We start from the raw sequence: 23,228 nt of genomic DNA, 5'->3' as shown, positions 1-23,228 counted from the left end.
GCATATTCACAGGTACACCTGCCCTATTTACCTTACCTTATTTAGCTAAAATACTTAAAATTGTGTAACCTTTATGGTGTTAGTGAGGGACTGCATTTGACAGAAGTGACACAAGCGGTTTATGTTTGTGTTTTAGTGAGATTAAATCAGATCAGGAATATGTACACAATAAAATCATACAACATACAATATGATTGGCTGTTTTGTATCAAACCACAAATCTTATAATCTAATACATATTTGTGTTTACAATAACAATACACTATGGATTAATTCCTATAGTCTAATTCAGCATCTCCGTCATATTATATAAATTTTTCAGTTCAACAAAATTAAATATTAAATTACAGAGGTTGCTTTAAAAAATAAAAACTAAGTTAGCTATAAAATACTTCATCTATACAAAAAAAAAAGAAAACTCTTCTCAAATCTCAAAGAGTATTCCTGCTGTTGTTGTTGATCTCCATCTTGGAAATAAGCTCTGTCACAAATTGCTGCAGCGTATGTGAACGCAGCCGGCCCACCTCCAGGACACCCTGGTGGTCCACGCTGTCCGTGTCCTCGTAGCTCTTCACCACCTGATGCAAACACAGGAAGTGTCAGTCATTCACCAGGAAGTCAACTACAGCGTTTGTTGTATGTTTATTTTACCTTGTTGGTGATGAGGGAGAGGCCAAAGACTCTCAGTCCGCAGTGAGTCGCTATGACGACCTCAGGAGCTGTACTCATGCCTGTAAACAGGAGACAATGCAGTTATGTATTTTTTGGATATATTTGACAGTTTTTAGTGAACATTTTTGGAATATGTTCCTCAAAACTCAAGACCTTTTGTTGACACATCAGTCAGAAGTCAAAATGGCCTTGTGATTTCCTATTGTCCTCCAAAGGTCTTAATGGCCCATAATATCACTTTTTCTTTAGTATTTGGTGTGCTGGAGCCTATCCCAGCTGACGTGACAGTGTTTAAATGTATGCCTTACCTACAGCATCTACGCCCAGTCGGTGCAATAGTCTGGCCTCTGCAATGGATTCAAAATTGGGTCCGCCCACCATAGCGTACACGCCTTCCTGCATGAGACCGGCCACGCCCATCTCCTTTGCGATCTCCCTCGCCAGGCAACGCAGGCCTTTGTCGTAGCAACCCGACATGGCCGGGAAGCGTGGCCCGAATCTGGAAAATAGGAACGTTAGCAAAGAAAAAAAAAAAACAACAACACAAATCAACTGAGCTTGCACCTCACTTGTCATCGTTGGGTCCGCAAAGCGGGTTCAGGCCCACCAGTCCGGGGAAGTTGACATGGTCCTTGATGACCATGATGTCACCGGGCCGCAAGCCATCAGCCAATGAGCCGGCTGCGTTCGTTACGATCAAAGTCTCCACACCCAGCAATTTGAAGACTCGCACGGGAAAGGTCGTCTAAAGGACACAGTGACACTTAGAACGTCAAGCAGCTTGTCATGGAGTAGCCAAGTAGTCATGTGACGTCAAAATCTCAGCTCAGTGAGCATCTAAAGCAGTTGGGGTCGCTAACACAGACCCAAATACCAGACCTGGACCTCTAGTCAAAAAAGTATTATAAGTTTTAATGGGGTTCTTTTATTTATTCATTCATTCATTCATTTTCTACCGCTTTTCCTCACGAGGGTCGTGTGGGGTGCTGGGGCCTATCCCAGCTGAGAGGTGGGGTACACCCTGGAGTGGTCGCCAGCCAATCACAGGGCATATATAGACAAACAACCATTCACATTCACATATCAGGAAAATCCAGGAAATCCACTGACCAATTGCATTCGAGTTAAGACATCACACATGATGCTACTCAGCCAATCAAATCTATGCATTCCAGGTACTTAACCTTCCAAATGTAAATACAGAAACAGATGAAATAGGAAAGAAAAGAACAAGCGAGACAAAATGTGTACCTTGCATAGCGAATGTCCTTCATACATATGGAAGCGACCTTGCATGCACACGCATGTCTTTCCCTTCAGCTCCCCGAAAACCAGCCGACCCGCGTGACCTTGAACTGCAACACGACAAAAGGGCGACATCATGAAACCAAAACATTTTTTTTTTTTTTTTGCTCCAACCTGACGTGTACCTGTGCTCTGCGGGAAGCCCGGGATATTAGCATAAGCGAAGGAGTCCTGACACTTAAGAGCGTCAGCAAGCATCCCCAAGCCGGAACCGCAGATGATGGCCACCTGGGGACGGTGCTTGGTATGAGACATCAGCCAATCAGCTGACTTCTGGTATTCATCGTGACTGAGAGGAATTGTGAGGAACAGATTAAAAAAAAAACTTTCTATTCGTCACATTTTAATAATAAAACAGTGGATAAAAGTGTCTATCTGCATGCTACTCAATGCTAACCCTCACTGTCAGGTGACATAAGACAAAACTAAAATGTTAGGAATGTGACTAAATGTCAGTCAGGGGGCCTCCAGGCTTTAACGTCAATGCTGATGATACGGCATCACGAGACGAAGAACGTAAACATGGCATGTCGTCATATGATAAATGTTATTTTTCCTGATGGAAAAAAAATCTTATGGAAGGACTAAATGTAAACATTAAAAATTAAAAAGATGGACTACTGTCATAAAAATGGAATACTGACTAATCAACTGAAAACGCAAATATTGCATTATTGTACAAACAACACACAATTAATGATATAATAAATACGATATTTTCTCTTACCTGATCTGTTCTTTGCTGTGCATGATGGCTGATTGTTTATGTGTGAGAGAATGTTTGTGAGGCTGCTGCTGCAACTCGGACTACATATACACCAGTCACATGCCTGCCATTGGCCGACAAGCCATCCATTCATCGGCAGCAGCCAATGAATGAAGGCGCAGTGTGTGTGTGGATTCCTATCTAAATCAGAGTGTGGGAGACCATTTTCTCATGTTGTTAAAATGTGGTCTTTTTTTTTTTTACGTCACACAAGATTTATCAGTTGTAAAATGAGCCTACACATTTCAGGAGTAGTTTTATTATACTATGTCAGGGCATAATACTAAGCTGGGATATACTGTAATGGTAATGGTAATGGTTTAATTTCATTTGAACATGCATCAGATTACAATTGAATGCATCACATAATCAGTTCACAGTTCCACATGTCCAAAAGGAGTAGGAAGAAGCAAAGCTTATTAAATCCTACCCCTCCATCTGGTACTTTTATAATCAGTAACTGTTACATTTGTTCACTTCCTGCTTTCCTAATATTTTTTTTGTCACGTACCAAAGTACCAGGTGATATGAGCATCCAATGACATAATGGGTACCATAGTAAGTGTCAATATAGTGATATATCATGACTGGTTCAAGACTCTTCATCCTTGTATTTAGCAAACATCAACTAGCTAATTGGTTATTTTTAGCCTCATGCATTATTTTAGCTGTTTGAAGATGAACTATATCAGCAAGTTGAAGTATTTGTGATTTTAGAAATAAGGAGTTAGTATGTTCTCTGTAGGCGGCATTCTGAATTATCCTTACTGACCTTTTTTTCAGTACATTTAGCGAGTGAAGATTGCTTTTATAGTTATAGTTAAGTTAGATATTGTTGAACCAGAGAGCAATAAAGAGTGTGGAGTGATTTCTTATTGAGAACAAATGTTGCTTTGTTCAATATTGAAATATACTCTAACTGTATTTTAGAGTAGTCAGTGTACAGCTTATATTTTCATTGCAAATGAGTCAATATCCATCCATTATCGTCTGCATGAGTGCTTCCAGCTGGAGGAGGCTTCACAGGTGATCAAATGAGTTTGGTCAGTAGGACTTGTTGGAGATGCGTTTGGACTCCTTATCATGTCGGAAAAAGCAATACTATACCTCCGCCATGCATACTATATATTACTATACAGTTTTTAAACGCATTTGTGCCGTGTTACGACCCCCCTTCAGACAGTCCCACAAATGAGTTGCATAAGGATCATCTGCACCGTCTCCACGTGCCGCCACCAACTTAACTAGAGGCAGCTCGTCGTTCTCTTCTCTCCTCAATCACATTCTTGTGTCTCCTGACCGCTAACGAACTGCACATGCTCCTATGATCAGCTGATCTGACGAGGCTGGCTGACCCCAAATGTCAGGGCGCCTTCAACTAGTAAATGTGACAAAACGAGCGGGACGACGGCAATAGAGCTCTCTTTTGTCTTTTTGGACATGTTACATCTGTACGCTATTATTATATGTTACATATAATTTATTATAAGGGGAGGGGCTAAGCGGAAGTTGCATGAGCTGCTTAATAAGCAGAGCGCTGCTGGTGGTTACATGCAAATTGAAGGCATTGCCGTATTAACAAGTCCTGTTGGCAAATAAGAAGCACATGTTTAACATTTCCAAGGGTAACATTTTGATTTTTTTTATTGTGAGTAAAAAAAGACCGAATTGTGTTGAAAGTTCAAGCAGAAATCATCATCAAATTACTTCCAAAATGTACAATAAGATATTACAGGGGGCTGCACGGTGGTCAAGTGGTTAGCACGCAGACCTCACAGTTAGGAGACCAGGGTTCTGATGTACCAGCTCCTGATCCTATCCATCCTGGTCACTCCCAATGAAATATGGCCTATTTAAATAAGGTTGGTTAGCGCACAGACCTCACAGCTAGGAGACCAGAGTTCTCATGTTAGCTCCTGATCCTATCCATCCTGGTCACTCCCAATGAAATATGGCCTATTTAAATAAGGCCGGTTAGCGCACAGACCTCACAGCTAGGAGACCAGGGTTCTGATGTGCTATCTCCTGATCCTATCCATCCTGGTCACTCCCAATGAAATATGGCCTATTTAAATAAGGCCGGTTTGCGCACAGACCTCACAGTTAAAAGACCAGGGTTCTGATGTACTAGCTCCTGATCCTATCCATCCTGGTCGCTCCCAATGAAATATGGCCTATTTAAATAAGGCCGGTTAGCGCACAGACCTCACAGTTAAAAGACCAGGGTTCTGATGTACTAGCTCCTGATCCTATCCATCCTGGTCGCTCCCAATGAAATATGGCCTATTTAAATAAGGCCGGTTAGCGCACAGACCTCACAGCTAGGAGACCAGGGTTTTGATGTACTAGCTCCTGATCCTATCCATCCTGGTCACTCCCAATGGAATATGGCCTATTTAAATATGGCCGGTTAGCGCACAGACCTCACAGCTAGGAGACCAGGGTTTTGATGTACTAGCTCCTGATCCTATCCATCCTGGTCACTCCCAATGGAATATGGCCTATTTAAATATGGCCGGTTAGCGCACAGAACTCACAGCTAGGACACCAGGGTTCAATTCCACCCTCTGCCATCTCTGTGTGGAGTTTGCATGTTCTCCCCGTGCATGCGTGTGTTTTCTCCGGGTACTCCGGTTTCCTCCCACATTCCAAAAACATGCTAGGTTAATTAGCGACTCAAAATTGTCCATAGGTATGAATGTGAGTGTGAATGGTTGTTTGTCTATATGTGCCCTGTGATTGGCTGGCCACCAGTCCAGGGTGTACCCCGCCTCTCGCCCGAAGACAGCTGGGATAGGCTCCAGCACTCCCCGCGACCCTCGTGAGAAAAAGCGGTAGAAAATGAATGAATGAATGAAGATATTACAGTAGACTATGACATTACTGACGAGTTAATTTCACCAAACATATGCAATATATTTATGTTTACATGTAAATTACCTTTTTTACAGTACCCTCGTAAGGATCTAGAGGTGATCCGGTGCTCCACGATGAACGTCATCAGGCTCTAAAAGACTCCTAAAAGCGTCATGCATTTTAAACATCAAAAATCCAAAAGTTAAGGCGTTATATTACGCATTAATCAGGAGTCAGTTGACTTATAAAATGTTGCTGTCACATGATGACTCCTCCATGCCACGATCCCAATTGTTGTCTGCATTTAGACATGTGAACAATGTGACCCTGAAGGACCCAGTCACATATTTGGGATTGTTGGATGTGAGTGACAAGCATTCATGCTTTCTTAACAGGTTTTTGTTGTTTATGTATTTAACACACCAGGAATCCCCCATGCCATCAGGAATCATAAGAATGTCGTAGGAATTAGGACAATAACGATATTTCATCTTTGCCTCCAGGATGCTTTAGCAACAAAATGTCATGTTATGTCCTGCATGTCATATTTTGTTGAGGCCTGGCACATCAAGCAAGGAAGAAACCATTACTTTTTTGGTGTTGTTGTTTTATTTTAGTTTATTTTTAGAATATGCCAGAGACCAATAAAAACACAGCCACGGGCCGTAAAAGGCCCCCAGGTCACACTTTGCACACCCCTCTATTTAAGTTCTATTCATTCATTCATTCATTTTTGACCGCTTATTCTTACAGGGGTTGTGGTGGTGCTGGAGCCTATCCCAGCTGTTTTCAGGAGAGAGGCGGGGTACACCCTGGACTGGTGGCCAGCCAATCACAGGGCACATATAGACAAACAACCATTCACACTCACATTCATACCTATGGACAATTTGGAGTCGCTAATTAACCTAGCATGTTTTTGGAATGTGGGAGGAAACCGGAGTACTCGGAGAAAAGCCATGCATGCACGGGGAGAACATGAAAAACTCCATAGAATATCAATATAGAATTGCCAGTCGTCAGCATGGTGACAAACAAGCGTTAAACTCTATAGTGTATGCCTTTACTTAGGAGACAGCTTACTAAACATTTAAATCAATTTCATTTTTGTGACAGTAATACTGTCTTTGTCAATAAAGTATAATTTGTGAGAAATTCAATAATTCAATAATAAAACACGCATCTGCAGGAGGGATTTATTGCAGAACTGTCGCAAATCCTCTGTTGGTCCGTCACTGTCAGAAATAAATAACTATTCATCTACAACGTTGTCTAATGACAGGCGTAAAATAAGTTGAGTGGGCTTACAGTCACAGCAGATTATGTGTTCTTTATTCCTCTGTTTTAAGAATGGCTATTAAACGGCTATGCTTGACTGAGTTGATGTACTGTAGTTCCGCTGCTCAGCAATTGCACGTCACATCCACATAGCAGACCTGAATCTGGGGCGGATTTAATAAATGACTTATATGTTTACATGCTAAGTAAACACACCTTTGTTAGCACACACAATCACTTGATTCATTCATTCATTCATTTTCTACTGCTTATCCTCACAAGGTCAGGAGAGGGGGTGCTGGAGCCTATCCCAGCTGTCTTCGGGCAAGAGGCGGGGTACACCCTGGACTGGTGGCCAGCCAATCACAGGGCACATATAGACAAACAACCATTCACACTCACATTCATACCTATGGACAATTTGGAGTCGCTAATTAACCTAGCATGTTTTTGGTATGTGGGAGGAAACCGGAGTACCCGGAGAAAACCCACGCATGCACGGGGAGAACATGCAAACTCCACACAGAGATGGCCGAGGGTGGGATTGAACTCGGGTCTCCTAGCTGTGAAGTCTGCGCTTTAACCACTCGACCGACGTGCAGCCCAAAGACAAAACAAAAAAGCCAAAAACGTACCACTTCCACACGCAATAAGAGGAGAACTTCTTTTCACTCTATCATGTTGGACATGCTGGAGCCTATCCCAGCTGTCTTGGGGCGAGAGGCGGGGTACACCCTGGACTGGTGGCCAGCCAATCACAGGGCACATATAGACAAACAACCATTCACACTCACATTCATACCTATGGACAATTTGGAGTCGCTAATTAACCTAGCATGTTTTTGGAATGTGGGAGGAAACCGGAGTACCCGGAGAAAACCCACGGGGAGAACATGCAAACTCCACACAGAGATGGCCGAGGGTGGGATTGAACCCTGGTCTCCTAGCTGTGAGGTCTGCGCGCTAACCGGCCTTATTTAAATAGGCCATATTTCATTGGGAGTGACCAGGATGGATAGGATCAGGAACTAGTACATGGTACTGAGATGGTTGGGACATGTCCAGAGGAGAGATAGTGAATATGTTTGTAGAAGGATGCTACGTTTAGAGCTTCTAAAGTTGTGTTGTCATGGTAACCCAAATCAAATAGTGATACGTTTGGGTAGCTAGAAATTGAGAGACATTTTAAAAGGAGTCATGAGGAGGACAGAAAATGTTGTGATAACAAAGAGTTTCTGTATGAACTATTTTAGAGTCTTCTATTTGTACTATGCTTACCCGCCATGTGTTGTTAGCGGCTCAGTGAACACAGAACAGAACCAGCGTCTCGTAGCTAATTAATCTTTATTACATCCACATGTGCATCATGGTATTCCAGAAGGTTTGCCATGCAGATGCTGCAGGGGAAAAAGTGTGCCTTTGCCCGGCAGCGAGACACTCCGCTCCAGTGTGCTTTAAATTTCACATGGCATGAGGACACGAGCGCTATTTTCAGCCTTCTGTCCTTGTGGAAGCAAAGACAATGAAGGGGCGCAAAAAAAAGGCATCCATTATTCATAGTGTTGGCGTCACATTGCTGGCTAGGGAAGACGTGGTTGCTAAGCAGGTGGGAGTCCGCTTCATAGTCTTCTATCCAGAAAGGAAAATTCCTTGAAAAGGTGTCAATAGAGAGGCCAGATGAGTGAGATTAAATAGACAAACACATATAGACAAACAACCATTCACACTCACATTCATACCTATGGACAATTTGGAGTCGCTAATTAACCTAGCATGTTTTTGGAATGTGGGAGGAAACCGGAGTACCCGGAGAAAACCCACGCATGCATGGGGAGAACATGCAAACTCCACACAGAGATGGCCGAAGGTGGAATTGAACCTCTCCTAGCTGTGAGGTCTGCGTGCTAACCACTCGACCACCATGCAGCCTGGTTGGACATCCAGTACCATATAAATGTTATATAGGATAGTATTAACTATTCTTTTTTCACCAAGTCTCCATACTTGCCAGGTCAATTGGCTGTATGGATTATTCCGCGGCATAGTTTTTTTTTTATTAACTTTTTAAAATGTTAAAATTATTAACTCCACAAGATGGCAGTATAGCTGCAGTTGAACTATCCATCCATCCATTTTCTATACCGCTTATCCTCATAAGGGTCGCTGTTATGCTGGAGCCTATCCCAGTTGTCTTCGGGGGAGAGGCGGGGTACACCCTGGACTGGTGGCCAGCCAATCACAGGGCACATATAGACAAACAACCATTCACACTCACATTCATACCTATGGACAATTAACCTAACATGTTTTTTCATTCATTTTCTACCGCTTATCCTCATGAGGGTCACGGGGTGCTGGAGCCTATCCCAGCTATCTTTTCTCGAGAGGCGGGGTACACCCTGGACTGGTCGCCAGCCAATCACAGGGCACATATAGACAAACAACAACAATTTAGAGTCGCCAGTTAACCTAGCATGTTTTTGGAATGTAAGAAAACCCACGCATGCATGGGGAGAACATGCAAACTCCACACAGAGATGCCCGAAGAGGGGAATCAAACCTGTGTCTCCTAGCTCTGTGGCCTGCACCCAATCGCGTATCATTAATCTACCTCTACATGCGCTTTATAATGGTTCATGGCTATTACACTTACTATTGTGTACAACCAATTCTTTAGCAGTATTAATACTGGCTAGGCAGTTTGCTTCTTGCTGCTATTACAACATTGGTTCTGCTGCTGCTGTGGTGTGTGATTTATTGTTTGTGTTACACTTTATCACGTGCTCCAAATCATTACTAGAGTAAAAAAAAAGGTCTTACATTCATGTTTACTTTAATATCTGCTAGCCATTGCCCCTGTATTTGATTTTTAGTACTCTTTAAAGCAAAAAAAACTATGTTCCAAGCAGATATTGGGTGTGACATGCATTGTTTTGGCGGGCCTTGACTTTGACACCAGTGAACTGATACTACGGAATCAAACTTTAAACCCCCACCCTTGTTGTACGAGGGATGCCAACAAAATCAACATGTACACGTCATGTGACACAAAACAACAGTGACATTTAATTTAGCCTTTAAAGAGACAAGAATATTCACAATTTGTTTTCACTTAAAAAAGCTAAATCAAAATAAATCACCAGCTTCCGGGTAACATATTAAAAAAAAAAAAAAAAAAAACTTACAATAAAAATATTGAAATATATTCAAACACATTGACAATAAAGATTTGTTTTCTTCCATAAATAACTATGATAGCTGATAAATAAAACATCAACATCAAGACACACTGTTGTTCTATCTACAGTTGTTCCACTGGCCTCGGTCCCTGGGAGAGAAACACTTTGTATCAAAATGAACTGCAAAAATGTTTGTTTTCTTGAGGTCCCCTCTTATAATATTCATATTCAAAGACTTGTCCCGTGTTAACTTCATGGACAGTTAGTGTCTTCAACACTGAGACTGAGGTATTATTGCACTTGAACCCCTGGAGTAGACCTGGAATTTGGGCATAATGACGCGGTCACGATCCATGCAGCGGTTTTCGACCACAGTCTTGAGGCATATCTTTCTTTCGGTTAGTAAACACGTGGGCAGGTACGGTGCATTTGTAAACAACTAACAGCCTGTGGGAAGAGAGAATCACGTGTGCTGCGTTCATTGCATGCATCTCAGGCAGAATCCTCCGTAGTACTCATTTGTCTAGTACTAATTCTCCGTCGTTATGCAATTCCGATGCATCAAACCTCAAATCAAACATCATTGTTGTATCACATGTTACTTACTGTACCTGTACTGTACAGGCTCTTTTCTGTTGTTTGTTTTCATACGTGTCATAGCAGTGCTGTACAACGGGCCCGCACATAAAGCTATTATTGAATGTGATGAACTGCAGTCACAGTGAAACACACATTTAAATCATAGGAGGTCCAAAATCTTGCGCAAATTCTCTGTCATAAAACAAATGAGAATATTATGCCTTATTTTTAAACAGAACCCGGCGAAGGCAGCATATGGCCGCAAAATGTGTGTGAAACGGTGTTGTGGAATCGAACTCTTCTGCTGCTGAACCGCTGCACGCAAAAACAAGCTAACAATGTCAACACCCTTTTTGTGTTGCCATGTTTATTCATTTTCCGACAATCACACACCACACGGTGGCGCTGTTATTAAACCCCCCCCCCCAAAATATGGCACCTACAAATCACAATGACTTGAAATTTCTCACACACGGCTCATCACGCTCTACTAAAACTCAGCCTTAGGATGTTTAGCCTATTCACGACAACATTTGGCACACACTTGAGGCAACTCACAAGCAAGGTTGATTGAAAAACATGGCCGCCGTTAAGCAAAATGTCTTAGCAAATGATTGTCCATAAGTCATTGATGATTTGTGTGTGTGTGTGTGTGTATAAAATACTGACTTATCTGGCAACACAACAGGGCGACAATTGAGTGTTGGTGTTAAACTCCGTCTTTCTGGCATTCCCTTACGTACAGGCGCATCTGTTACCGAGTCGACACTGTAAAAGACGCTTCCTAATAATAATATGTTGTGCACTTTTCTGGTACATGGGACTCAAACCCGCAAATAGTGGCGACACAGAGTAAAGATGCACCCGTTTTGTGTGTTTTTAACCTATAAAAAGGGCTTAAAAGTGACATCAGATGTTGGGTAAAATATTGTAACCTCCAGCCCCGATCATAAGGATCATGATACGGTGAGAAAGTGTTATAGAAATATCTTTACGCCGCATGCTTCCAGGGTTCGAGTCTTTGACGCTGATGTGTTCTGTCTGAACAACAACCAGCAACGGTGAAGTGTGCGCCCATGCGGTTAGACAGTGGTGACCGTCAGCAGGGGGCTGGGACAAAGCATCGGGTGGTCCTGGCTGTCCAACCTGGTCCCGTGAGTCAGCAACTCTTCCACCGTCGTCCAGTCGTCCAACATCTTCCGATTCCTCAGCCGACTCAGCTTCCTCTGACTCAGCTCCAAAACCGTACTGCATCGTCCTTCCGTGGAAGCACTACTCGCTCGACCATCCGGCCCGCTTCGCTCCACCGCGGAGGCGCCGGCGGCCCTGCCGGAACCCTCACGTACCGCCCCTCCTCTTGCCTGCTGTTGCTTCTGCTCACGAGCTAGTAAGAAGTGTTCCCTTCTTTCTGTTCGGCTCCAGTAGCGACCCAAAAGCATGTCCGTGTTGGTTTCATCGTCGGTGCTCATGCCGCTGCGTTCGTCAGCAAGCTGCGAGGCTCGGTCCCTCAGGAACTGGCTCCTGGAGATCCGGGAAGTCATGTTGGTTTTGGAGCAAGGGTTAAGTTTGGGGTTAGGGCTTGGCTGTGCATCCAGTTGATCTTTCTTTGTATCCAGACCAGCAGAGCCGGTCCCTGTGTGGCCCTCCAGGGTGCTGTAAAGACCTCGACCGCCTCCACCGCCCTGAGACTGGCGGCTGGCCGGTTTGGGCCACGTGTCATTGACGTCGCCCGGCTGGGCCGGGTGGACCATGCTCTGGAGGTGCTGCTGCTCTCTGGATCGGTTCCTTTGCAGCTCCTGCTGTCTCTCTCGGTCCAGTTCCTCCTGTATCTCGAGATTCCTCTCCATTTGCCGGGTCTGTTCCAGTTCCCGCTCCAGTTCTTTGTCCCGCTCTGCCTCCAGCGCGTCTGGGATCAAGCTTCTTTGTTGCGCGTGCCACCAGTCGTGGTGGGTGAGCTGGCCATTCGGGTTGCTGTTGTAGCAGGGACCCCTGATGTGGCCCAGAGTGCCGGGGTGCTGCTGCGTGGACAGGCCGACATCTCCTGGGTGGGAAGCCATCACATCCGCCACCAGCTCCGTCTCTTCCGGCAGGCCTGGTTGAAAGACGCTATGAGGCGTGACCCCTCCACAGTGGTGCAGGGTGGCCGCGCAGTAGGAAGGGGATGCCGGGTGGCTGGCCCGGCGCCGGTACTCCTGTGGTGGAGGACGATGGTGCAGCGTACGACTTCTCCTCAGCATCCCCACTGAGTTGGAGCCCTGATAGTTCTGCTGCATCGGGGCGAGCGGCCTCCGGTGGCTGGAGGGGGTGCTGCAGGTGGAGAGGACGGGGACGCTCATTCGTGACACCATTGGGTGCGTGTGGGAGGGGTTAAAGAGGGCTCCGCTGCTTGAGCTGTGACGGTTCAGACAGGGTCGATCTGCTTTATGGAACTGGACTGACGACACCCTGGGAAAACAGTTCATGTACAAAGTTAGAACCCCTTAGAGCATGCCTAGGGAACCTATGTATTTATTTCATTTTTTCGCTAACAGTAAAACATTACAGAAATCAAAATACAAAACTTGAATTTGAAATATTGAAGAGAATTCATTCAGAGAGTTATTGTATTCTAAAACTGTTGGTCTTGCATAAAAAGGTCCGTATTTCATTGTAAAAAAAACATATAATAATAATAATAATAGGATAAATAAATAATAAAAGATAAGTCATGATAAGCGGTAGAAAATGAATAATAATAATAAGTAATTATTATTAATAATAATAATAATAATTATTATTATTATTATTGTAATTATAATTATTAATAATAATAATAATAATTATGATTGTTGTGGATAATAATAAGTAAATATTATTATTATGAATAATAATATTAATTATTATTATTATTATTATTATTATAAGTATTATTATTATTGCTATTATAATTTTTATTGTTAATAATAATTATTATTATTATTATGAATCATAATAATAATAATAATAATTGCTTATTATAATAACAACAACAACAACAATAATTTACAATAATAATAATAATAATAATAATAATAATAATAATAATAATAATAATAATAATAAGTAGTAATAATAATAATAATAATGATAATGATAATTATTATTATTATTATTATTATTATTATTATTATTATTATTATTATTATTATTATTATTATTATTATTATTATTATTATTATTATTATTCATTCATTTTCTACCGCTTATCCTATTCCAAACTCCACACAGAGATAGCCGAGGGTGGGATTGAACTCGGGTCTCCTAGCTGTAAGGTCGGCGCACTAACCACTCGATCGCCGTGCAGCCCGAGACAGACATTTTTCAGCTGTTTCCATGGCGACGAGCTCAGTATTAGGTGACCCATATCAGCTTTGAATTAATCTTTTTTTGTGATTATCTGCTCTGGTTTATCTGCTCTGGTTTCATGGACTTGGATATATTATATTCCAACTCGTCTGAATTTTCCCCACCATCACATACCTGACAAGTCCTCGGGTCGGGAGGTCCAAAACTGCCCCGCTGGCCTCTTCCATCCCCAGCTGCATGCGCTGACACGGTGGCTGCATGCTCAGTGTCTCCGGGATGGCCTCCAACAGCTCGCGGTGGCTCATGGGGCAGCTGTCGCGCCGTTCCCGTCTCTCGCATGTCTCCCCCTGATGCTGTAGCCGAGCGTTGTACAGACGCATTCGTTTCTCCAGCATTCTCTGGAAGTGCCGGAACTCCCCGGTGCTCACGCTGTAGAAACCTGAATCGCTGAGCTCTGATGAAATGAAAGACTCCGAGGATGGGGAGCCGCCACCTCCAAAGGCCCCACAACCCCCTGGGCCAAGGGCCCCGTGGGGATGGCAGTCGTCCAGGCCTGCCTCTTCAGTCTCCAGGCCTGAGAGGTCGCCCTGGTGGAGAGAGCCATCTGTCCAGCCGAGACCGCTGTCCAGCTCATGGTGGAGGGGCAGGAAGCCCAGAGGCTTTTCCAGCATGAAGTCATCTTCATCCATCTGCAAGACCACACATCAGTCACAGTTACAGCATTTAAAACCTTTTTATGACCTTCTAAATGCAATTTTTCATATTCATTAGAGCCCTGTAGACATGAAATAACACCCCTATAGTCACCTTTATAGTTGGTGACTATACCCACACTATCGCTCCTACTATTTACGGCTACTATTTAGTACAGCTGCCAGGTGACGACCTGTGAGGCGTCTTTGTCTTAAACTACACACTCTCAGATATTTGTCTTCTTGCACAGTTGTGCAGCGTTTTTCTGTCCTTGTTAGACCCAGTTTGTGCTGCTCTCTGAAGGGAGTAGTTAACAGCATGGTAAGAGATTTTAGTTTCAGTTTAGATTTTTTAGATGGGGTTTCTAATCATCTATTAGCCTTATAAAATGATGAACTTGGATTAGCAGCCATACCAGGAGATTGATTCAGAGGACTGACAGTTGTTGATAGTAGGCCTCTATGCAAAAATGTACATCCTTCTTTGAAAATCATCTCATTCATTTTAATTGTTTGTGAAATGGATGAAAATGTTTGTGAAATGCATGAAAATGTGTTTTTTCTTTGGAAAACAAAGAAATATGCAAATGATCCCAAACCTTTGAGCAGTAGTGTATATATACTATACCCAATACAGAAGACAGCTACTCTGCTGGTTCTGTTTGTTATTAAGCAGAGATCCACTATGCACTTCAATCGCTTTATTAACAAGCAGAGAACCAATGCAGTGAACCTTCACACAGGAGCTGCTGTCGGTCACTCTCTGCACCGCTAACCTGCTGCTAGCACTCAGCTACAGTCAAATAACAGATACTGTATTACACTTCTTATCATGTCTTAGCATGTCTGAATGCATTATATTTGTATTTTCGTTCATTTTGCCACTTTATACATGGGAAATACTTCATTTATGGTAATGGTAATGGTTTAATTTCATTTGAACATGCATCAGATTACAATTGAATGCATCACATAATCAGTTCACAGTTCCACATGTCCAAAAGGAGTAGGAAGAAGCAAAGCTTATTAAATCCTACCCCTCCATCTGGTACTTTTACAATCAGTAACTGTTACATTTGTTCACTTCCTGCTTTCCAAATATGGTTTCAGTTTTTTTTTTGTTTTTTTTTTGTCACGCACCGAAGTACGAGGTGATATGACCATACAACGACATAATGGGTACCATAGTAACTGTCAATATAGTGATATATATATATAGCACATTATGACTGGTTTCTTCTTGGCTTAGGCCGAGAAGATGTACAATTTGTGTAATACTCAGCTCCAACACGGCCTCATTACCTGACTGTGATAGCCTTTGGGCTCATCCACGTTGACGTTGCAACATCCCATCAGGCAGCTCTGGTCCTTGGCTCGATGGCTGCTCACTTCTGCATCCTGAGTCAGTGGTAGAGTGAACATGAGAACGAGGACAAAGCTTCTGTGTTGTATGTAAACAGAGCAGTGACAGTGGGCTGCATGCATCACCTGGTGACTGATATCCACGGTGTCTCTTGGGGAGCTGGAAAGGTAGCCGTAGTGTCCTCCATCACAGTGATCTTGTGGCAGAGAGAGGTGGCTGTAGTAATGCCTGAAAGGAGCAAGTACAGCAGTTATGTAGACATTTACAGTACTGGTCATGATTGTCGTACTAATTGATCTTTGATTTTTTTTGTAATTAAAAAACGTAACAAAACTTGGAAAAATTCCTGGAACTTGAATGTGTCCATAAAAGCAGCTTAAAAAATAATAATCAGATTTGTAATTGAGTAATAAACATGCTTCTCACCTGTCCTGATAAGAGGGGCTTGGGGTGTTAAGCCCCGCCCCCATCATCGGGAGGGGCAAGTTGAGGTGCTGCAAGTTCAGGGGCAAGGGCTCCCAGGCTCCCCTGTCCGTGTCGGAACCGCGCCCCCTCTGACTTTTGACCTGCATGGTGACAGGAAGCTGACTCGCCGCCAGAATTCGCAAGGCGTCACGCTGGCTCAGGTGCGCTAGGCTCCGCCCACCAGTCAGCTGAAAACAAGCAGAGAAGAGGCAGAAAAATGAAAAAAATGAAAAAACAAACATCTTTCACATAAATACATAAATTTCACAAAAGCTTGAGTGTCTCTCGGTGGGAACAAAGTCACTAGGGTGTCAAAATTATTGGGCCATATCTGACCAATCACAGCAGAGTGGGCGTACCTAGAGGAGGGTCAGAGCTGGAGTAAATTAAACACACTGTTTCTATCAGACCCGAGTTCAATTCCACCCTCCGGTCTCTGTGTGGAGTTTGCATGTTCTCCCCGTGCATGCGTGGGTTTTCTCCGGGTACTCCGGTTTCCTCCCACATTCCAAAAACATGCTAGGTTAATTAGCGACTCCAAATTGTCCATAGGTATGAATATGAGTGTGAATGGTTGTTTGTCTATATGTGCTCTGTGATTGGCTGACAACGAGTCCAGGGTGTAATGGTAAGACAGCTGGGATAGGCTCCAGCACCCCTGCGACCCTCGTGAGGATAAGCAGTAGAAAATGAATGAATGAATGTTTCTATCAGAAGCAGGAAGTCCATGGAAAACAGAAAAAAGCTTTCTGTGCGGGTTATTGTGTGTAGCTGCTCTATAGGAATCCACAACTCAATACAAACACTGTCATACTGTCCCCTTTAAAGAGTGGGACAGAACATAAATACAGTAAAACTACAGTGCTAACATTCCGTTCCGTTTTATTCTGCTTATCCAAGTCTGGGTTTTGGAGCAGCAGTCTCAATGCGGAATTCCAGAATTCCAGGAAAAGAAGAAAAAAGAAAGTGGGAGGGGGGCATCCGGATTAGATGTCCGACCCACCTCAGCTGTCTTCTCTTGATGTGAAGGAGCAGCAGGTCTACACTGAGCCCCTCCCTCATGACCGAGTTCCTGCCACCCTACTGAGGTAATTCATTTCAGCTGCTTTTATCTACAATCTCTTGATTGTCTCATGACCGTAGGTGAGGGTGGGAACATCGGTAAATTGAGAGCTTTGCCTTCCGGGCTCAGCTCTCTCTTCAGTGGAGTACAGTTACTGTTCCTCCCAATCACGGCCCCTCCAGGTCACGCTGTCATTGCCCAAACGGGCCTTGAAGTCTCCCAGGAGAAGTACTGACTCACCAGCTGGGGTGCTGTCCAGTACTCTGAACTGCCGTATGACGCATACGCACAGATGGTAGTCAGAACCCTTTCCCCAACCCGAAGGCGTAAGTCACTGGGGATGACTCCCAAGGAGTTTGGGTCCAGAACCCAAACTTCCACGGCTTCACAAGAAACCTGTTTCAACGCCTCTAAAAATTGGAGTAAGTAAGTGAGGAAAATACGGCGGCACGGCGGTCGAGTGGTTAGCGCGCAGACCTCACAGCTAGGAGACCAGGGTTCAATTCCACCCTCGGCCATTTCTGTGTGGAGTTTGCATGTTCTCCCCGTGCATGCGTGGGTTTTCTCTGGGTACTCCGGTTTCCTCCCACATTCCAAAAACATGCCAGGTTAATTGGCGACTCCAAATTGTCCATAGGTAAGAATGTGAGTGTGAATGGTTGTTTGTCTATATGTGCCCTGTGATTGGCTGGCCACCAGTCCAGGGTGTACCCCGCCTCTCGCCAGAAGACAGCTGGGATAGGCTCCAGCACCCCCGCGACCCTCGTGAGGATAAGCGGTAGAAAATGAATGAATGTAATGTAGGGGGCTGCACGGTGATTGAGTGGTTAGCGCACAGACCTCGCAGCTAGGAGACCCAGGTTCAATTCCACCCTTGGACATCTCTTTGTGGCGTTTTTTCCGGGTACTCCGGTTTCCTCCCACATTCCAAAAACATGCCAGGTTAATTGGCGACTCCAAATTGTCCATAGGTAAGAATGTGAGTGTGAATGGTTGTTTGTCTATATGTGCCCTGTGATTGGCTGGCCACCAGTCCAGGGTGTACCCCGCCTCTCGCCAGAAGACAGCTGGGATTGGCTCCAGCACCCCGGTGACCCTCATGAGGAAAAAGCGGTAGAAAATGAATGAATGAAAGTGAGGAAAATGATAGATTGTTATCATATTTGGTGCTCATAAACACGCTCTAGGACACATTATTGTTCCAACATCATTAATAAGGAACTCTTGCATAACAGGAGAGCTGCGACCTGACCAGAACTGTATTTATACCACAGGCCTTTGTGGTTCTTTGACGCCATTTGATGACTGTGCTCACTCGGTACAAATATAGTTTAGTGAACAGCAGGTCTTCCCTCCTCTTCTTATTTCACACATGAAAATGAGCTTGAAATGTTCGCAGCCGTCAGAGCTGAGAAAAGAACCCTGCTGATGTCATCATGATGTCAAGCTCGGCTCGGTTCTGGCTGCGACAAATACGAAGTGATTATCAAGTCAAGATTCGAGGCTGCTTGCTGTTTTGTTTGCTTGCCAGCCAATGTGTGAGAGTCCCACATTTGTACATTAACGCCATCGCACTGCAGCTTCCATTTCGACAACGCTCTACGGTCTACGCGCAGCGGAAGCTCTAAGCATCGACATTATGCAACTGGGTCAGAACACGCCGTTCTGCCTGTAGACACACACACACAACCTTCTTTCTGGGTTGGATGCAACCGTATAACGGGGATAAGATGGACGTGGTGTCTTTGAACCGGACCCCCGCCCACCCCCCCCTTCACACACACATACACATCAATTAAGACATGCAAGCATGAACTGTGTTGTTAAGTGCAGCACATCACATCATATGAGTCACACTCTGCTACATTCTAGTGCACATATACACACAAACACACACACACACACACACACACACACACACACACTAACCACGTGAAGAGTCTAATGAGGTCCAGTGCCATAGATAGTTTAGCCACATAAGGGGACAGCATATTTACAGACCAGTGGGATGTAGAGTAGCGGTACAGAAGGGATGAGCATTGGGTTAAATTTCTAGAATAGTTTTTATTGATCATGAATTGATCGCGGGCTACACAGTGGCCTCACAATCAGGAGATTGAGGGTTCTAATCTCTAATATGTGTGTTTTATACGGCTTCCTCCAACATTGCAAAAACAGGCTAATTGTAATTGTAGACTCTAAATTGTGATGATGATGTAGCCCTTTATAATTGTCACTTATACAGAAGTACAAGTAAAATAGTGCAATCATCCGTCCATACTTTGCAGTGAGACAAGAGGTGACAGGACGGGATGATTGGACGATGAAGGGGGGGGGGGGGGGGGGGACAACACTAGGAGAGGGGAGGGAAAAAAAAAACAACCACTCCAAACTAGACTCCTAAATGAAGCAGCACAGTGTGGGACTGTTAAAAAAATGTAAATGTTTATATGTATAAATAGTCTATTTTTCTATATATGCCCTGTGATTGGCTGGCCACCAGTCCAGGGTGTACCCCGCCTCTCGCCTGAAGGCAGCTGGGATAGGCTCCAGCAACCCCCGCGACCCTTGTGAGGAAAAGCAGTATAAAATGAATTAATTAATATAAATAAATAAAATAAATAATAAAATAAAATAAAATAAAATAAAATAAAATAAAATAAAATAAAATAAAATAAAATAAAATAAAATAAAATAAAATAAAATAAAATAAAATAAAAGGTCTATTTGTCTATATGCATCCTGTGATTGGCTGGCAACCAGGGTCTACCCCACCATCTCACCCAAAGTCAGTTGCAATAGGCTGCAGCTCCCCTATGACCTTAATTAGAGCAGATGAATGGACAGATTAATTAATCACAATAGCTTCCTGCAGCCGCCTATATGTTCTCCTTTTTTAGACAGCAAACTAGTTGAAACTGAAGAAACTGTGTCTCCGCTGGATGGTCTCCGACTTGTACAGTCCATGCTACGAAAAGTCCAAGAGTATACCAAAAAATGCAACCCCAAAAATAAACATAGTGTTAAATTAACACCGTTATGATCTTTGCAAAGGCAGAATTTTTAATTAGATCTCCTGTGACAGTGCAGGTGTACCTAATGTTGTGTCTATAGTCGGTGTATATAGACACACAGATACACACGCACGCCCACACACACACACAGACTGAGCTGAGAAGCACAAAATGGCTGACATTTCTTTGGCACACACACATGAATACATCCATCTAGGTACATGAAGGTCTCACGTGCACACGCTTTAGGTTTATGATGATAGTAGACACAAAACAGCATAGAAATGGACCGTTTTGCCGTGTCAACCAGGAGAGGCACAGAATGGTCCTATTTAAAGCACACATGCGTTGCAAGATTGGGGCTTGGTGGTACTCACCGCTGGATCACCCACCCACGGTCCAGAGAGCCAGCAGCCCATGGTGGCAGCTGCCGTGGCTACCGTGAAAATCAACAACTGCTCCTCTCCTCCAGCAGATCTCCTCCTCCTCCTTTGTCGTTGATGCTGATATCTCCTCACAGTGCTATCGTGGTGCTCTCTTCTCCTATTTCCTCATCATCTCTGCATGTGCTGGTCGCCCTTCCCCCTCCATCACGGCTCCAAGCCTCATACACACGATGATCTGACATGCATACATGCGGCACTGCGAGCTTGAAAGCGATGTGCAGGCGCTGGGAGTCAGGGAGGGAAACACGCAGCCAGGAAAGAGTCCGATTGGCCGCCTCCAGAGGCTCGGTAGCCAATGGGGAGCCCGGGATGCTGCGGGTTCCCTTCGGATGTCACCGCCTCTGAGTGTGCAAAGGGGGTAGCCTATATGCAGAGGAAATACATGATGTAGCTTCCTGCTGCTGCACAATGTGTTTGTTTTAATGTTCAATTGCTCAGCGTCAGGTTAGCACTTTCAATTATTGCAACAATGAACATTTGAATAATCATTTGGAGTGCATGAGAAAGTGGAACAGTAACGGATGCTGTTTCTTAACAATATTGCACAACACAGCAGCAACAGATATATAAAATATATATATTAAAATAGCACGAGAGGTCACATATATTAAAATGCTATATTAAAATAGCAATAAGATGCAAACGTCTCAGCCAGAATTAATACCAATGATGATGTTCATTGTAAACAACAGTACAGCAAGTGTCACACGCATGGGTTTCACACCAACAGCTAAGTAACACAATTAACATATTGCATGCAGATGTTGATAAAGCTACTTGTTGCTGACTACTCATGATACTTGAACTACAGCTAATACTATATTGTTGAGTTAGTAAAAAAATACTATATATCAGGATGTGGGTTTTTTGACCCAGCACTAATTATTTGGTAATTTTCCTTTGTAAGCAACTTGGCTTCTAATTGAATAGAAGTGCTGATTAGAGCATTGATGGTAATTAGAGGATATCAGAGTCAGTATTTGGTGTGATGGACAGTAGACTTGGCAAAGAGTGACCATTGCTTTCAATACAACAAGGCGGGAGAAGCGTGTCAAGGGATAAGCTACCCGTACCAACATTCCCTTATACATCATATTCATCTAAGGTGGAAAATTGGGTACAATTTGGGAAACCCCGGTCTACATCTACTTCCTGCCTTGACAATATGAACACAGTCACGTTCTCGCCGTTACACCTCACACTCACGTGCATCAAGAATTCCATCTAATTCACTTATGATTCCGCCTTCCCCGGTGCTTCAGTTACTATGGTTACCAACTGAGTATGTGTATGTGCTTTTGTTAGTTCACTCAATTTCCTTCTCTGCATGAAAACTGGGAAACTGTGGTGCTGCAGAATGGTCACTATGATATATATATATATATGTGTGTCTGTGTATGTATGTGTATGTGATGGGTGCAATGCATCATGATGCCTTTCGCTGAGCTTTGCCATTTCTATGTTGAAGAATGGAGGCGGGGAACGAGCATGCATGTCTGTCTCTAACACAAACCTGCCTATGTTTAAAAATGGAACAGCACACTTTCTGTTGCTGAGAGAGTAGCTGCAGGAATGCTGTCCCATAAGAGGATGGACGGTAGCATCCAGCAGTCACTATTGTAATGACAACTCATATGTGGCTTGTCAAAATCTACTATTTTCCCCTAGAAAAGCTACTATTTTTTTAATGCATTGAAGCGTAGAATCCCGTTGGGACAAAATGTACTGTCACGGCCTTATGGCTTCGTCTCCATAGTAGCTGATGTTGTTGCACTTCTGACACTTACCAGTAGATGGAGCTGCTGAGTGATGACCAGCGATTGGTGTAACTTCTGAAATTGACCATTATTACGAGACTTAAATTAATGTGTGCCTTGTTTTGTTACACATTATGTCAAATATATTTCACAAACCAATAGTGACTATCCCACAACTATCCCGTGTTTAACTCTTGTTCTCAAGAACTGATAAATGTCGGCTAACCTAGCACGTACGGCTAGTTAGCTAAGCGGATCCAAGTGGTGACAAAACTAGAATGTTTAATAAGTAAGAATCGCTGCTTCATTGCTGGATTCTAAAAATGTTGTCCACCAACTGAAACATGCGTCACATGTTATAAATACAAAAAAGAAATAAATATATGCCCTGCTTGTTTCACACAATTTTCTAGCGCATTTTAGAAATGTCTTAACCAGCGATCCGTAGTCAAACTCTCCTCTGATTGGG

General features: G+C 43.5%; 2 protein-coding genes across 2 annotated transcripts; both read right to left on the bottom strand.

The window, feature by feature from the left end:
* Window positions 1-129: 129 nt before the first annotated feature.
* Window positions 130-2,753, bottom strand: LOC131106183 (purine nucleoside phosphorylase). The gene is made up of 7 exons (XM_058055007.2): window positions 2,705-2,753; window positions 2,103-2,266; window positions 1,924-2,027; window positions 1,242-1,417; window positions 981-1,171; window positions 652-731; window positions 130-578 (listed from the first exon to the last, which is right to left on the bottom strand). The coding sequence occupies exons 1-7, from the start codon at window positions 2,725-2,727 to the stop codon at window positions 432-434; spliced, it is 885 nt and encodes a 294-aa protein (XP_057910990.2). The 5' UTR covers window positions 2,728-2,753; the 3' UTR covers window positions 130-431.
* Window positions 2,754-9,920: 7,167 nt separating this feature from the next.
* LOC131105962 (uncharacterized) lies at window positions 9,921-22,921 on the bottom strand. The gene is made up of 7 exons (XM_058054542.2): window positions 22,790-22,921; window positions 20,934-21,365; window positions 16,441-16,667; window positions 16,140-16,242; window positions 15,954-16,049; window positions 14,134-14,648; window positions 9,921-13,080 (listed from the first exon to the last, which is right to left on the bottom strand). The coding sequence occupies exons 2-7, from the start codon at window positions 20,973-20,975 to the stop codon at window positions 11,718-11,720; spliced, it is 2,346 nt and encodes a 781-aa protein (XP_057910525.2). The 5' UTR covers window positions 20,976-21,365; window positions 22,790-22,921; the 3' UTR covers window positions 9,921-11,717.
* Window positions 22,922-23,228: the final 307 nt, after the last annotated feature.

Source organism: Doryrhamphus excisus, linkage group LG18, assembly GCF_037039965.1.
Source record: "Doryrhamphus excisus strain RoL-2023G ecotype Guam linkage group LG18, RoL_Dexc_Guam_v1.1, whole genome shotgun sequence".
NCBI classification, from domain to species: domain Eukaryota; kingdom Metazoa; phylum Chordata; class Actinopteri; order Syngnathiformes; family Syngnathidae; genus Doryrhamphus; species Doryrhamphus excisus.
Note: the sequence above shows the minus strand (reverse complement) of the source record. Positions and strands in the feature narration are given on the sequence as shown.